The sequence below is a fragment of the Chiloscyllium plagiosum genome, chromosome 42 (genome assembly GCF_004010195.1).
Source record: "Chiloscyllium plagiosum isolate BGI_BamShark_2017 chromosome 42, ASM401019v2, whole genome shotgun sequence".
NCBI lineage: Eukaryota > Metazoa > Chordata > Chondrichthyes > Orectolobiformes > Hemiscylliidae > Chiloscyllium > Chiloscyllium plagiosum.
The window spans coordinates 14,809,561-14,823,490 of NC_057751.1; the positions used below are offsets into that span (position 1 = coordinate 14,809,561).

Below are 13,930 nucleotides of genomic sequence, written 5' to 3' on the forward strand. Positions count from 1 at the left end.
AGAGGAGCAGGGGTTTCTCATGAAGGGACTGTAGAGGGACAGGCTGGCAAGGGGTGAAGAGGGGGTACTGAGGGAGAACGGTGTGAGATTAGGAGGGCATATTGAGACCACACAGTGGGACTGATGAGGAGGAGTTAAGAGAGGAGGTGTGGGGCCTCTGAAAGGTGGAGCCACTTGGTTGGAGGGGGTTGCAGGAGAAGGAAGGAACTAGTCAGAGGGAGGTCAAGTGAAGGGATGGTCTAGTTAGGTGGAAAGGGCTAGTTGAGGAAGGTGACAGGAGCAGAGGGTGAGCAGGCTACAGTCATGTCGTTACTCCTGCCCTTTGACAGCTTGGTCTGTACCCTGCTGGGCATCTCGTTGACGGTCTGGATCACTCTCCTCCTGGTCTTCATCATTGTTCCCGCTATCTTTGGCGTGTCCTTTGGCATCCGTAAGCTCTACATGAAAACCCTGCTGATAATCTTCGAGGTAAGTCAGGCTGGTGTGGGTCACGTCCTACGTGATGGCGAGGTGGGGGGGGGGGCGGAGTATCCCTGAAGTTTGATCTGGAAATGAGAGGCAAAATTCCCCACGTGGTTGTCTAATCTGTTCCTGGGGAATTAGTCCTCTGTTTTTGTGGGTGCCTTTGTTTCTTTATTTCAGGGAGCACTTAAAATCGGATTCTCAGTTTTGGGCCGCGCAGGGTCTAATTGTAGTTGGTGTTGCGGAGCTCACCAGCTGGCCAGGCCTGCCTGTCATTTCTGTAATGGGGTTGTACAGGGTCTGGATGAGAGGCAAGCCTTTGGGAAGAAACGAGGATGCTAGAAAGAGATTTGAGAAATCTCACTTCCCTTAAAAAGTTGGTGAGTCTGGGTATGTTCTCCTCAGAGCAGAGGACATTCAGAGAATATATGTTTGGGGCACTTAAAATTGTTCACAATTTTCACGGGAGTTGGTGCTGTGATATTCTGCAGTCTTGGTGTGTTGGTTTCCCTGAATGTGGAAATCTTGGGTTTCAGATGAAAAATTAGTTGAGCCTCACTTGTCTGTGAAAGGAAACTAGCCTTGACTTGGAGATGTGTTTCCCAATTTCCCTCCTGAAAGATTGCGTGTTTGTCATCAGACTGTATTCCCTGGCCGTACACTGCCCAACATGAAGAAACTGTTTGTCTCTGTTCCCTCTAATATTTTGAAGATTTTAGCCCTAATGTTGCAGAATTCCAGGGACTTGCAACCTTAGATTTTCTTTTCAGTAGCTGGACACTACGCCAATGATATTTCCTTCTTTAGGTGTGGTACAGAACCACGACAGGAGTTCAAGTGTGGTCTAACCAAGGCTTTTGGCGTAATTTCTAACCCCTTGACTTTCTCCTCCTGTCTGTATAAAGGTGAGCTTCGCAAAAGTCTTTGTTGTCTGTACCACACATATCGACCTGCAAGTCTCTCAGTTCTCTGATGTTGCAGGCTTTGCACGTTTCAAAGCAGTCTGTCCTTTTGAGGTCTGTCTGATTTGGACCCAAAATCTGCCTGCATTGAAATCCTCGGGTTTGGGCAGGGACAGTGATCAACTTGGATAGGAAGCTTTGTGTCCCATCATCTTCTGGGACTGTTGAGGCCATGAAGATGTCGGGGCAGAAGGAAGCCATTGAGTCTGGTCAATGAGATAACAGCCAATCTGATTATCGTCCTCTCCACTTTCCTGCTGTTTCCCCACAGGATTCTCCTCCCTGATTAAAAAGATCTGTCTGTCAGCCTTGAACATACTGAATGACCGAGCCTCAACAGCCTTTGAAAAGGTTAATTCAATGCTCACCTTTGCCCTGACAGGATGAGAAATACTGTACAAGGGGTTAGAAATTATGCTAAAAGCCCTGGTTAGACCACACTTGGACTCCTTGTCGTGGTTCTGTACCATGCCGAAAGAAGGAAAAATTATTGGCCAGGGTGGGGCAGCGCAATGTAAATTTACTGGGGAAAAAATCTAGGGTTGCAGTCCCTGAATATTCCTCAAGTCGAGGGCTATTTTGATTAAGATTTCTCCTCACCTCGGTCTTAAACGTGTGACCCCCTTGCTCTGAGATTATGCCCTCTGGTTGAGCCTCTTTTTTTGGGGGGGGGGGGGGGGGAAGAGACCATCTTTGTTGGGAGACATGACAGGTTAGGTGCAGAATCTTGTCCCTTTCAAAGAGATTGCCCCTCTTCCTTCTGAACCCCAATGTGTACAAGCCCAACCGACTGAACCTCTCTTCAAAAGACAGTTCCTTTGTATCTGGGATCAACCGAGTGACCCTTATTTGGATTGTCTCCAATGTCATTCAATCTTTCCTTACATAAAGTACCTAGCCATGTTCTGACTGTGTCCGAAGCAGTGTCTTGTATGGTTTCAGCAAGACTTCCCTCGTTTTACAGTCCATTCCCTTTGAAATAAATCCATTTGCCTTCCCGAATACCCGACGGACTTGGACGCGAGCTTGTGAGAATTACGCAGCAGTACTCCAAGCCGCCTCTGTGCTCTGGCTTTCTGCAGTCTTCCTCCCATTTCAATGAATAGTCAGCTCCTCTCATCTTCCTGCCAAAGAGCATCACCTCACTTTTCCCCACATTGAATTCCGACTGTCAGCTTTTTGCCCACTCACTCGAGCCACCCATGCCCCTCTACAGACTCTTTGTGTTAGCGTAAGGGAGCACTTTCCACGTTGAGAGATTTGTGAGATTGAAGTCACGACACCCGAAACCTTCTCACGTCCACGCTTCAAAATCTTGGAATGCAAACTATCTGGTCCTGGGGGGTTTGTCATGACTGGTAAATGTGAGCTGTGGGGAGCTTTTGCCTCTGATCCAGCATCAGGTTTCTTGGGATATCAGACAGACAATTCTTGATTTGTACTGTTCATAATGGTGTAGCGTAATTCTCTGCTATTTGCTGATTTTACAGCGTTCAAGGGCCCAGGTTGACCTGACCCACTCATTCTCGGAGTAGAAGCACTTTTATATTGATCGATATCCCCCTTGTATGCTTCTGTTTACACGCACGGTCTCTCCTTGCCATCCTTGGCTGCTTTCTCTCTCTCTCTCTCTCTCTCTCTCCTCGGCACTTGTCAGGTTCTGGGCCCATTCAACACTCACTCACTGCCTGCCCAAACCCTGTTCTGGTTTGAGATGCGGGAAGCTGATCCATCGCAGCCGCTCAAGATTGTGCACTCTCCCTGAGTTGGACTTGATTTGTCGAGAATGCTTCCAACTGATTTTCTGCCACTTGGCCCGTGCACGCATTTGTTCAGGTTCGTTTGGATCTCTTGATGTGACTTCCAGTGATTTGAGTGGGGTTCGAACAAGGGAATGGGTAGAAGGTGAAGGCAGAGAGGCAGTTTCTTCACTGGTATGATGTTGATTGCGTTTCTGTGATATCGTTGGTGCGATATCTGGTTGAAGATATAAATTGGCTTCTGGGTTTACAGGAAGGATGTGCATAGTGGTGAGCTGGGTCTGCCTTTTGTGAACCACTTGCATTAATGGTGGCCATTTGGTCCAGTGCCACCGTAATCCCTCGAAAAATAATCCCACTGCCTCACCTTTCAACCTTCCAAATGTGTCTTTTCAAGGATTTGTGCACTTGCTTTGAAAAGCGATTCTAAATTCTACTTTCATGTCCAAATCTGCTGGCAGATCAAAATAATTAATTCTAATCTCTTTTAGTTTGTTGTTTCGACAATTGGGGATTTATGTTTCTCAGTCATCAACCCACTGATCTTTGGAAGTTATTTTACCTGATTAACCAGATCAAAATCTCTTGATTTCCACCCTCTGTTCACTTGATCTCCCTGTTGTTGTGAGAGGAGCCAGGTTTCCCCTTATCTCCAGAGTGCAAAGCCTCTTTATCTTCGTTGACTATTGTGCATTCCCTCTTTGTTGCTCTCCTTTTGAAACCGAGCACAGCAGCGAAAACTGAATGCTGTTGTCGACACTCGATGCACGATGTTGCATCTGTCAACCTGTTATGGACCTTGGTTGATCTTCCTACTTTGAAGTATTGGTGTGTCCCACCCCCCCCGTCTCTTCACCCTTCCTTTTAACTTGGGGCCACGTCACCATCTTGTAGGCAGAGGGATAAGTAGGAAATCTGCTAAGGAGCTGTTGGATGCACAGATTCCCTTTGAGGTGCATTATAATTGCGAGTAATGTACAGTAGATATACAATTACAGTAACATCAAACAAGCTATAATCTAATCTTGTTTCCAGTTTTTGTAAGAGCAAAGTGGCAATCTTGTAAGAATTATATGTATCTGAACTGAGAAATTAGATTTCAGCTTTCAACAAGCTCCCTTTATTTACTTCCAGCACAGTACATGCTGTCTCAGTTGCAGAGTTGGGGACAGCTATTACTCAGATGATGTCAGTGGCTGTTGCTGTGTCTGGCCTTCCCTCTTTAGCTTGTGAGGTTCTTGCAGTGTTTGGAATTAATCGGAAATTCTGTTCCCGTCCTTCTGTGGCTTTGCACAGTTGCAAGGCCCGGGCGCAGGCCAGGATTTGCCATGTCTTCAAGTTCACTCATGGGTGGACTGGTGGGCGCAGGTGGAGATAGTCTCAGGATTCGTGAAAAATCTCAACTTGAGGAGAGGCCAGTGATTGTTACAGGGCGGCTGTCTGCTGTCCAGTAAGTTGGTGACTGAAGCTTTGGGAATGTCATCGATGGAAAATAGGTTTGGCAGGAAACGGGGAATCAAGGAAACTATTTGATGCATGGAGGACAAACACCCAGCACTGACATGTTGGGTCCCCTGGCCTCTGTGTTGTTGTAATGTTCCATAACTCATGTGAATGATAGTCCAGGACGGATTCATTACTCTGTCTGATCTCCCTCTGCTGTACTGGTATCATTTTCCAAATGTTCCATGGGGACAGCCAGGAGGGAAGTGGGGTTCATTGGCTTTGTCCCAGCGATGTGAAAGCTCTTTTCAAAATAAAACATTCTCACATTTGGAATCCCATGTGCAGTTCTGACTGCCGCATTGCAGGAAGGATGCGGGGGCTTTGGAGAGGGTTTACCGGGATGTTGCCTGGATTGGAGTGGATTAGCTCGAAGGAGAAGTTGGACAAACTTGGATTGTTGTGACTCCAGAGGCGGAGTCTGAGGGCTGACCTGAGGGAAGGAAATGAAATTGAGAGGCGCAAAGTCATACAGATGTCCAGCACGGAAACAGACCCGTCAGTTCAACTCTCCCATGCTGACCTAATACCCTAAATTAATCTAGTCCCATTTGCCAGCATTTGGCCCATCTCCCTCCAAATCCTTCCTATTCATGTCCCCATCCAGCTGCCTTTTAAATGCTGTAATTGTACCAGCCTCCACCACTTCCTCTGGCAGCTCATTCCAACCATGCACCACCCTCTGCGTGAAAGCGTTGCCCCTTCGGTCCCTTTCAGATCTTTACCCTCCCTTTTAAACTTACGCTTTCCAGTTCTGGACTCCCCACCCCAGGGAAAAGACCTTGTCGATTTACCCTATCCATGCCCCTCATGATTTTATAAACCTCTATCAGGTCACCCCTCAGCCACTGACGCTCCAGAGAAAACAGCCCCAGCCTGTTCAGCCTCTCCCTATAGCTCAAACGCCCCAACCCTGGCAACATACCTGGAAATCTTCTCTGCACCCTTTCAAGTTTCACAACATCTCTGATAGCAGGGAGACCAGAGTTGAATGCAGTGTTCCAATAGTGGCCTAGCCAATTGTCTGTACAGTCACAACATGACCTCTCAACCCCACTGCTGAGTGCACTGACCAATAACGGCAAGCTTACCAAACGCCGTCTTCACTCTCCTGTCCAGCTGCAACTCTGCTTTCAAGGGTCTATGAACATGCACTCCGAGGTGTCTCTGTTTGCATGTGCAGGGTGAATAGGTAGGATCCCTTTCCCAGGGTGGAAGGGGGCATTGGTTTGAGGTGAGAGGGGGAAAAGCAGAAAGGTGATGGGTGAGGAAAGTTTGGGTTACCCAGAGTGTGGTGGATGCCTGTAGCACAACGCCAGGTAAGGTAGTCGAAGCAGATGCAATGGTAATGTTTAAGAGGCATTGAGACAGATAGATGAAGCGAGGGATGCAGACCGTGTGCAGACTGATGGGATTAGTTTCGGCTGATGTCACGGTGGGCTGAAGGGCCTGTTGCTGTGCTGTCGTGTTCTGTGTTCTGTTTGGTGAATCCTGCTCTGTAATGTTTCTCCTGCCTGAAGTCCCCCTTCGTTCTCAGCCCCTCTGTTGTGGGGATGAGCTGCAGGCGGGGTGTTTCGGGTGGAATGAGCTGACCTCCTCGGGCAAGCAGATCACCGTCGAGTTCTCCAGTTCAGCGCCGAAGCACAAAGGCTTGTTGGATGAGACTGGAGTTTTGTTTGCTGATGCTGCTTGCCAACAGGATCTGTGTATGCAAGGCGAGCCAGAACAGGTGGCACCTGTCCGGTTAAACCACCCCCCCCCAGCCACCTAGAAAGGGTGCACGCCACTGCAGAATGTACTGAAGGTGACTTCATCAGACTGAAGGGCAGGAGGAGAGTGTAACAGGAACCGTCAAAATGCCTGTGCCGTCACAGAAATAAACCCAAAGGTCACTTCAAATCCAGGAGATCAGTGTGTGCAGTCGGAATAGTTGCACGCGGAGGAGGATAGAGTCATTCAGCATGGAAACAGACCATTTGGTCCAACTCATCCACTCTGACTAATAATCCCAAATTAATCCGGTCCCATTTGCCAGCACTTGGCCCATATCCCTCCAAACCCTTCCTACTCATCCCCATCCAGATACCTTGTCAATGTTGCAACTGTACCAGCCTCCACCACTTCCTCTGGCAGCTCATTCCATCCACCCTCTGTGTGAAAACGTTGCCCCTTTTAGATCTTTCTCCTCTCACCTGAAAGGTCTGCCCTCGAGTTTTAGACTCCCCTATCCTCGGCTACTCACCCTACCCATGTCCCTCATGATTTTACAGCCCTTTATAAGGTCACCTGTCACTCTCCAATGCTGCTATGCATGTTTGTCTAATTACTGCACTGTAACGAAGGGTAAAAAACAAAATGGACAGTGAGTCAGGTCAAGGTGCTGTCAGCTTGTCTCTCAAAGTCAAGCGTGGAGCCTGAATCTGGTTCTGAGCAGCAAGAGTGATCCAGACAGTACAAAAATCTCCGGTGTAAGCGATGGAATAAAGCTGAGGAAATGGGCTGTGAAAAATGATGTTCCGTCTTCAGGGTTCAATTCCAGCCTGGAGTGACTGACTGTGTGGAGTTTGCACATTCTCCCCGTGTCTGCGTGGGGGTGCTCCGGTTTCCTCCCACAGTCCAAAGATGTGCAGGTTAGGGTGAATTTGCCATGCTCAATTGCTCATCGTGTTAGATGCATTAGTCAGAGGGAAATGGGGCGGTGGGTTACTCTTTCGAGGGTCGGTGTGGACTTGTTGGGCCAAAGAGCCTGTTTCCACACTGTAGGGAATCTAATCTAATCATTCCACTTCCGGTTTAAATTGACACATCTGCTCTTCAGAGCACTGTGGTACAGAACAAGATATCAGCAATGACCAGATGTGTACCCACTCCAAGCATCATGATCATTGTTCAGCTTTTTGGCTCATTTTTGCTGATCAGAAATCCAGGGAATGAATTCTCTGGTGTTTAGGAGAATGAGATTTGAGTCCTGCCAATGGATGAAAGCATTGTCTGCTCAAGATTGCCGAGTACTGAGTGCAGTCAGCGTGGAGGCTCATTGATCTTTGCGTTGGAAAGGAAATGGGGGCAATGCAGGAACGAGAGTTCTGCTCAGGTTCCGCCAGGATCATCTTGAACAGGCTTTGAGTGAGTGAGTGGCACGCTCCTACTCTTATTTCTTCCATGTCTGCCGAGATCTGAACTGGAATCCAGCTCCATCCCCTGCTGTGTTGAACGTGAAAGAGCACTTCAACTGTGGCGTGCAGGACATCTCAGGCCAAATCTGTCTGTCGAGAAGAGGGGTTTGCTCACGCTCTTGAGAAGTTAGAGCGCGGTATCTGAAGAATCCAACCAACCAACAGCACATCAACAAACAACCCTGCATTAACACCTCAGGGGTTTGCAGTCACCAGCTCTCCGAGACAGACTGGCTTGGTAAACATCCTTTCAGAAATTAACCAATGCACCAGGAGAATTTCATATACATGTAAGCCTCACACATCTCATCACATGATGGGGCATTGAACTGTCGGAGGGTCAGTGCTGAGGGAGGGCCGCACTGTCGGAGGGTCAGTGCTGAGGGAGCACTGTGCTGACGGAGGGATGGAACAGTACCATTTGAGATACAAAGTTTTCTTCATCTGCTGGCTGTTGCTCTTTCTGGCTTCATGCTCCTCTCATGGCAAAGATATGGTTCAACACTAGGGCCTGCCCATTTTGCAAATGCCTGGAAACTTGGAAAAGTTGGTGGAGTTGTTTATTCCTGAAGGATAGTGTTGGTGTATGAGTGAGGCGTGGAGTTCAGCTCAAAAGAGGAAGATGTGCAGTCGCTCGGGTGGAGAACCGAAATACACAAAGGAAGCTTTCTATGGGCGATGTTTAGAGGTCCCCTAACAGATGAAGGAAATGGGCATGTACAAAAATCATCCTGGGTGTCTTGGAATCTCGGTGTGGACTGGTGAATGAGAGTGCATTCTGGACAGTTTCTTCAAAGTGTATGTTCTTCCGCAGGCTATTCCTAAGATGGTAATGAGTGATCAGACAAGATGAGTCTATGGGAAAGGAGCCCCTCATGGCTGCAATTTGAACTTGACTTCCCTCCTTCAAACTGAATGCGAAATTCTGAGTTGTGTTGTCAGCCTGATAAGGCAGAGGGAGCTGATGTGAATTGGTAAACGCGGCTAAAAGGAAAATGCATTGTCACTTTTCTCAGGAGATGGTTCATAACTCTCAGCTCGGATTTATCTCGATGCTGAAGAAGGAACTTGCGGGTGTTGTCAAATGCGAAGAACGAGTTTTGAAATCTGTCAGATGAGTTGTCGATCAGAAGATTGGTCAGAGTTTTAAGAAGGATAAATGAACAATCCAGAAAGTACACTGACTGGTAACATTGAAGGAAGATGTGAAGAGTTCCTGCAAATAGTTATAGAGGAAAAGAGCAAATCCAACCCCGGCTGGTCCCTCTGCCTGGAGAATTGATGGTGGAAAACAAGAACACGCTGTGCGTGTGTGGAATGAGCTGCCGGCGGAAGTGCTGGAGGCTGGTACAATGACAACATTTAAAAGGCACTTGGATGGAGATATGAATAGGAATGGTTTAGATGGGCCAAGTGCTGGCAAATGGGGCGAGATTAATTTTGGATTTGTAATCCAGAATGGACGAGTTGGACCGAAGGGTCTGTTTCCATGCTGCCCATCTCTGTGCCTCAGTGTAGGAGCAAACGGAGGCTATTCAGCCTAGCGAGTCTGCTCTGCCGTTCAATGACTGGCCTGATCATCCTCAACTCCACTTCCCTCCCTTTTCCCCGTGACCCTTGGTTCCCTTCCTGGTTAAAAATCCATCTGTCTCAGTCTGGAGGACACTTAATGGCGCAGGTGTGAGGAGCTGAAGGGGGCTGTTCCTGTGCTGTGTTGTTCTGAGCCCTCTGCAGTCAAGAATCCCGTTGGTTCACTCCCCTCCTGAGAGACAAAATTCCTTCTTGACTCTGTCTTCAGTGGGAAATGTTCGAGGTTGAGCACAGATCCTTGGTGGTGTTTTCACTGTCGTCAATTGAGAACACTTGCCAAAGATGCTCGAAGATGGAGAAGTGAATGGGAGAGATGATCATGAAGCATTTAACGGGGGGAAAAAGCATTGCTGGGATGGCTATTAGATCTTAAGGTTTGACAGATCTGCAGGACGCAGTGTGTTGCATCGTTCGTTCTTAAGATAAGTGGCTGCAGAGTTAGCAGTTACAGTGATGTAATCTTGCAAACTTTTTCATATTCTGTGACCTTTTGGCCTTTAGTTCAGTTCCAAGTGATGCTGATCCTTTCTGAAGGAAGTCATCGCGAACAGAAATAAAAATTTTTTTTAAAAAAAGCAGTTCCCTTGACAGAAGTTCCTGCAGAATACAGGCTCACTGTTGTCCAAGTAGGTCCAGCTCTGAATGTTTCAGGCTGCTGAGCTCTCGGTCGATCGGTGTGTTTTGTTCTGACCACCCTCTTTGCACTGGGAAAAGTGGCCAGGCATTAAATTGTTGAATAAACGCACCATTTGAATGTTTGGAATGCCAAGGGGAAGGCTGGCAAAGTGTCATATCTGGCTGTGGTACACGATTGAGGAGCTCGCTGCATTCTCTATCGCCTGGGCAAAGTGTCAGCACACAGAAAAATGCCCAGAATTGTTCTTGTAGTTTGACCGGGATGTTGCTAATGTTTTGAATTCAGTGTGTTTCATGTTTGTTTTTTACTTTCTGATATCGTTTGTTGGTTTGATTAGATTAGATTCCCTCCAGTGTGGAAACAGGCCCTTGGGCTCAACAAGTCAGGGGCAGCCTGGTGTCTCAGTGGTTAGCACTGCTGCTTCACAGCACCAGAGTCCCAGGTTTGATTCCAGGCTCAGGGCAACTGCCTGTGTGGAGTTTGCCCATTCTCCCCGTGTCTGCGTGGGTTTCCTCTGGGTGCTCCGGTTTCCTCCCACAATCTAAAGATGTGCACGTCAGGTGAATTGGCCATGCTAAATTGCCTGTAGTGTTAGGTGCATTAGTCAGAGGGAAATGGGTCTGGGTGGGTTACTCTTCGGAGGGTTGGTGTGGACTGGTTGGGCCGAAGGGCCCGTTTCCACACTGTAGGGAATCTTAAAAAAAAAAGTCCACACTGACCCCCCGAAGAGTAACCCACCCAGACCCATTTCCGTACCCCTGACTCATGCACCTAACACCATCGGTATTCCACCCTGACCTGCACATCTTTGGATTGTGGAAGGAAACCCATGCAGACACTGGGGAGAACGTGCAACCTCCACGCAGAGGCAGGGATCGAACCTGGCTCCCTGGCGCTGTGAGGCAGCAGTGCTAACCACTGAGCCACCGTGCCACCCTGTGTATGTTTTTTTTAACGTCTTGGGATTTGCCAGTTTCCGAAGGGACGCACACGCTGAGGAAGAGGTTTCACAGAGCTGTTGGGAGGAGGTGGGGAAAATCAAGTAAGTCCGCCCAGTTTCGCAGCTCTCAGACACAGCCAGTGTCGGTATAACAGGGCAAACGATCCCACTTTTGTGCTGGATCATTCGCGACATCCAGTGACTGTCTCGAGCGTTCCCAAGCCTGGTGGAGTAAAGTCAAGGCACTTTTCCATAACGTTGATGGGAAAGTTGCCTGAAGAATGATGCCTGCAGGATCCTGAGGGTGTTTCCACTTTGTGTGATTCACTCTCAAGCTTTTATCCTGACCCTGGAGCGCACTGTCTGCCTTTAAAAGCTGGGCCTGGCTGGTCCACAGACGTACGGAGCCAGCGATGGTGTGTTAGCCTGTGGATCTTTAGGTTTTGAAACTTTGAGTTTGATGACCATTGCCCCAGATGAACGTGAAAGTTCTGATCCACTTTCCCTGGAGTTTCTGATTTAACATTGATATTCTGCCAGGAATGTTTCTTCGAGGTTGTTGGACCTGTTGTGGACTGGCTGCGGGAGTCAGCACGAGACCCCCAAGCCTGCCGTGCAGTGGCTGGGCTATCAGTATTTCATCACGCCACACTTGGGCAAATTTGTTCTGCGTTGCACAATGGTTGGTGCAGAAGGACAGCAAACTGAGTGTGCAACAGTCGGCTACAGGATGAAACGTAATCCAAGGCATTTTAACCTCCATCAGGGGGTTGCATCCGTCTCCCTCGTGATGGAATGTTTCTCAAGCTGAGGGCAAACTCTTGTCGAACCTCTGCCCCGGACCCATCCTCAGCTGTCCTGACATCGGCGGGATATTGTCTGCATGGCGTTGGAGCTCATTGAAGTCGAATCTTTCCTCTCGGCCATTGGTTTGAAACCAGTGCTTTATTTGAACGTCCCGTCAAGACTGCATTTCACGGAGCAAGTCCACTTCTTTTTGGTGGAGAAAGAGAGAGAGGTTTGCTAAATATTGCGGAGATTAACGGCACGGGGTGACCGAGAACCAGTTTGAGGTGTCGTTGGACTGCACAAAGTGTGGCCGACTTCTGCCTGTGTCACCTTGGATGCTCAGCTGTACTTAGGCCCCTGACACAAACTGGGCCAGTCTGGAGTGGAGAATCATAGGTCTGACTGATTCAGTAGCACACCACGTCAAAAGGATTTGAACTTCCCCTTCATAGTAGTCCTGTATCCTTGGCCAGGCCTTGCTGAAGGCTGGTTCACTTGCTGCCCTCATTTCCTGAATGTATTGAGCAATCACAAAGCATGTTACACTGTCTGTACTTTGACCAAGGCACTACTTCCCGCCTGTCAACCCAGTCACACACACATGCTTGATTGATTCATTGTTGTCACACGTACTGAGACACAGTGAAAAGTGGTGTTCTGTGTGCCACACAGGCAGATTATACCAACCAAAGTGCGTCAGGGTAGCAGAATAGAGTGCAGAATTCAGTGTTATAACTGCAGAGAGAGATTAGAATTAATATTGGAGAGGTCCGTTCAAACGTCTGAGAGCAGCGGGGAAGAAGCTGTTCTTGAATCTGTTGGGACATGTATTCAAACTGACATAATCCCTCCCACCCTAGTTATAATCTCCTCCATCAGTCAGCCGTTATGTTGGTTGCACTCCTGAGGCCGTGGGCAGTATCGATGGAGTCACTGGGTGGAAGTGACGGACTGGGTTGTTTTCACAACTCTGGAGTTTCTCGCAGTCTTCGGAAGACCGTTTGCCACACTATGCTGTGATACGTCCGAATGAGATAGTCATCTATCCAAATTGGTACGAGTCCTTACGGACATGGAGAATCTCCTTAGCTCGAGGCGTTGCTTTGCTTTGTTGACTGTTCGGATGACATGGGTGGTCCTGGACAGATTGTGGGTCTTCATAACTCCCAGGAACTTAACGCTGTTGACCATCTCCACTGCAGTGCCTTTGAACCAGACAGGAGTTTAGCCTGTTCTTACTGATTAGTGTCTATGGGTCAGGAAGTTACAGAGAGGGAAGCTGAGACCTAGAGATGAGTTTGTTTGGGATTATGTTGTTGAAGGCGCAGCTGTGGTCAAGATGTAGGAGCCTGAGGTCGGTATCCTTCTTGTTCAGGTGTGCCAGGGCAGGGAGATGGCATCTGCCATGGACCTGTTGCACAGGCCAATTTAGCGTGGTCAATCTACCTAACCTGCACATTGCTGGGGACAACCGGGTAATTTAGCGTGGTCAATGTCCCTAACCTGCACATTGCTGGGCACGATGGGGAAATTTAGCATGGTCAATGTCCCTAACCTGCACATTGCTGGGCACAACATGGTAATTTAACATGGTCAATGTACCTAACCTGCACATTGCTGGGCACAACCGGGTAATTTAACATGGTCAATCTACCTCGCCCACATGTCATTCGACTGTGAAAGTACAACCTTGTAAATCACAAAACACTCTATTCGCAATGGCAAAGAAACAAACATCTTTTGTCATACCCAAAATATCGCTCGTAGAATATTCACCCCAGAAACTGTATAACTTATACCTAGCTTGGTTTGAGCTCCACATGACTTCAGCTTTTAGATGGCATGTCTCGATATCTTCTTCCTGCAGCAATCAAAGCCCTGAACTGAAACATGGTCAGCATTAAGTCGTTGTCCCTATAATTCTGATTAGGGACAAATACTAACTGTCACTGGAAAGTCACTATATAACCTTCCCTTCTCCGGAGCACTTTGCTGCACCACCATTCTGTTTGTTAAGTCCAAAATGAAACTAGAAGGCTGTCTCTGTGTGTCTCTCTCTCTTTCTCTCGCACACTCTCTCTCTTCCCCCCCCTTCCCCCTCCCCCTCTCTC

At 48.1% G+C, this 13,930-nt stretch overlaps 1 protein-coding gene across 1 annotated transcript in view; it reads left to right on the forward strand.

Moving 5' to 3' along the window:
• The first annotated feature begins 6 nt into the window (after positions 1–6).
• Positions 7–13,930, forward strand: part of gpat4 (glycerol-3-phosphate acyltransferase 4) — a 44,087-nt gene continuing 30,163 nt past the window's right edge. Inside the window, exon 1 of the mRNA XM_043681566.1 lies at positions 7–468. Coding sequence (XP_043537501.1) covers positions 304–468 — 165 coding nt within the window. The 5' untranslated portion in view covers positions 7–303. The remainder of the gene's footprint in view (positions 469–13,930) is intronic.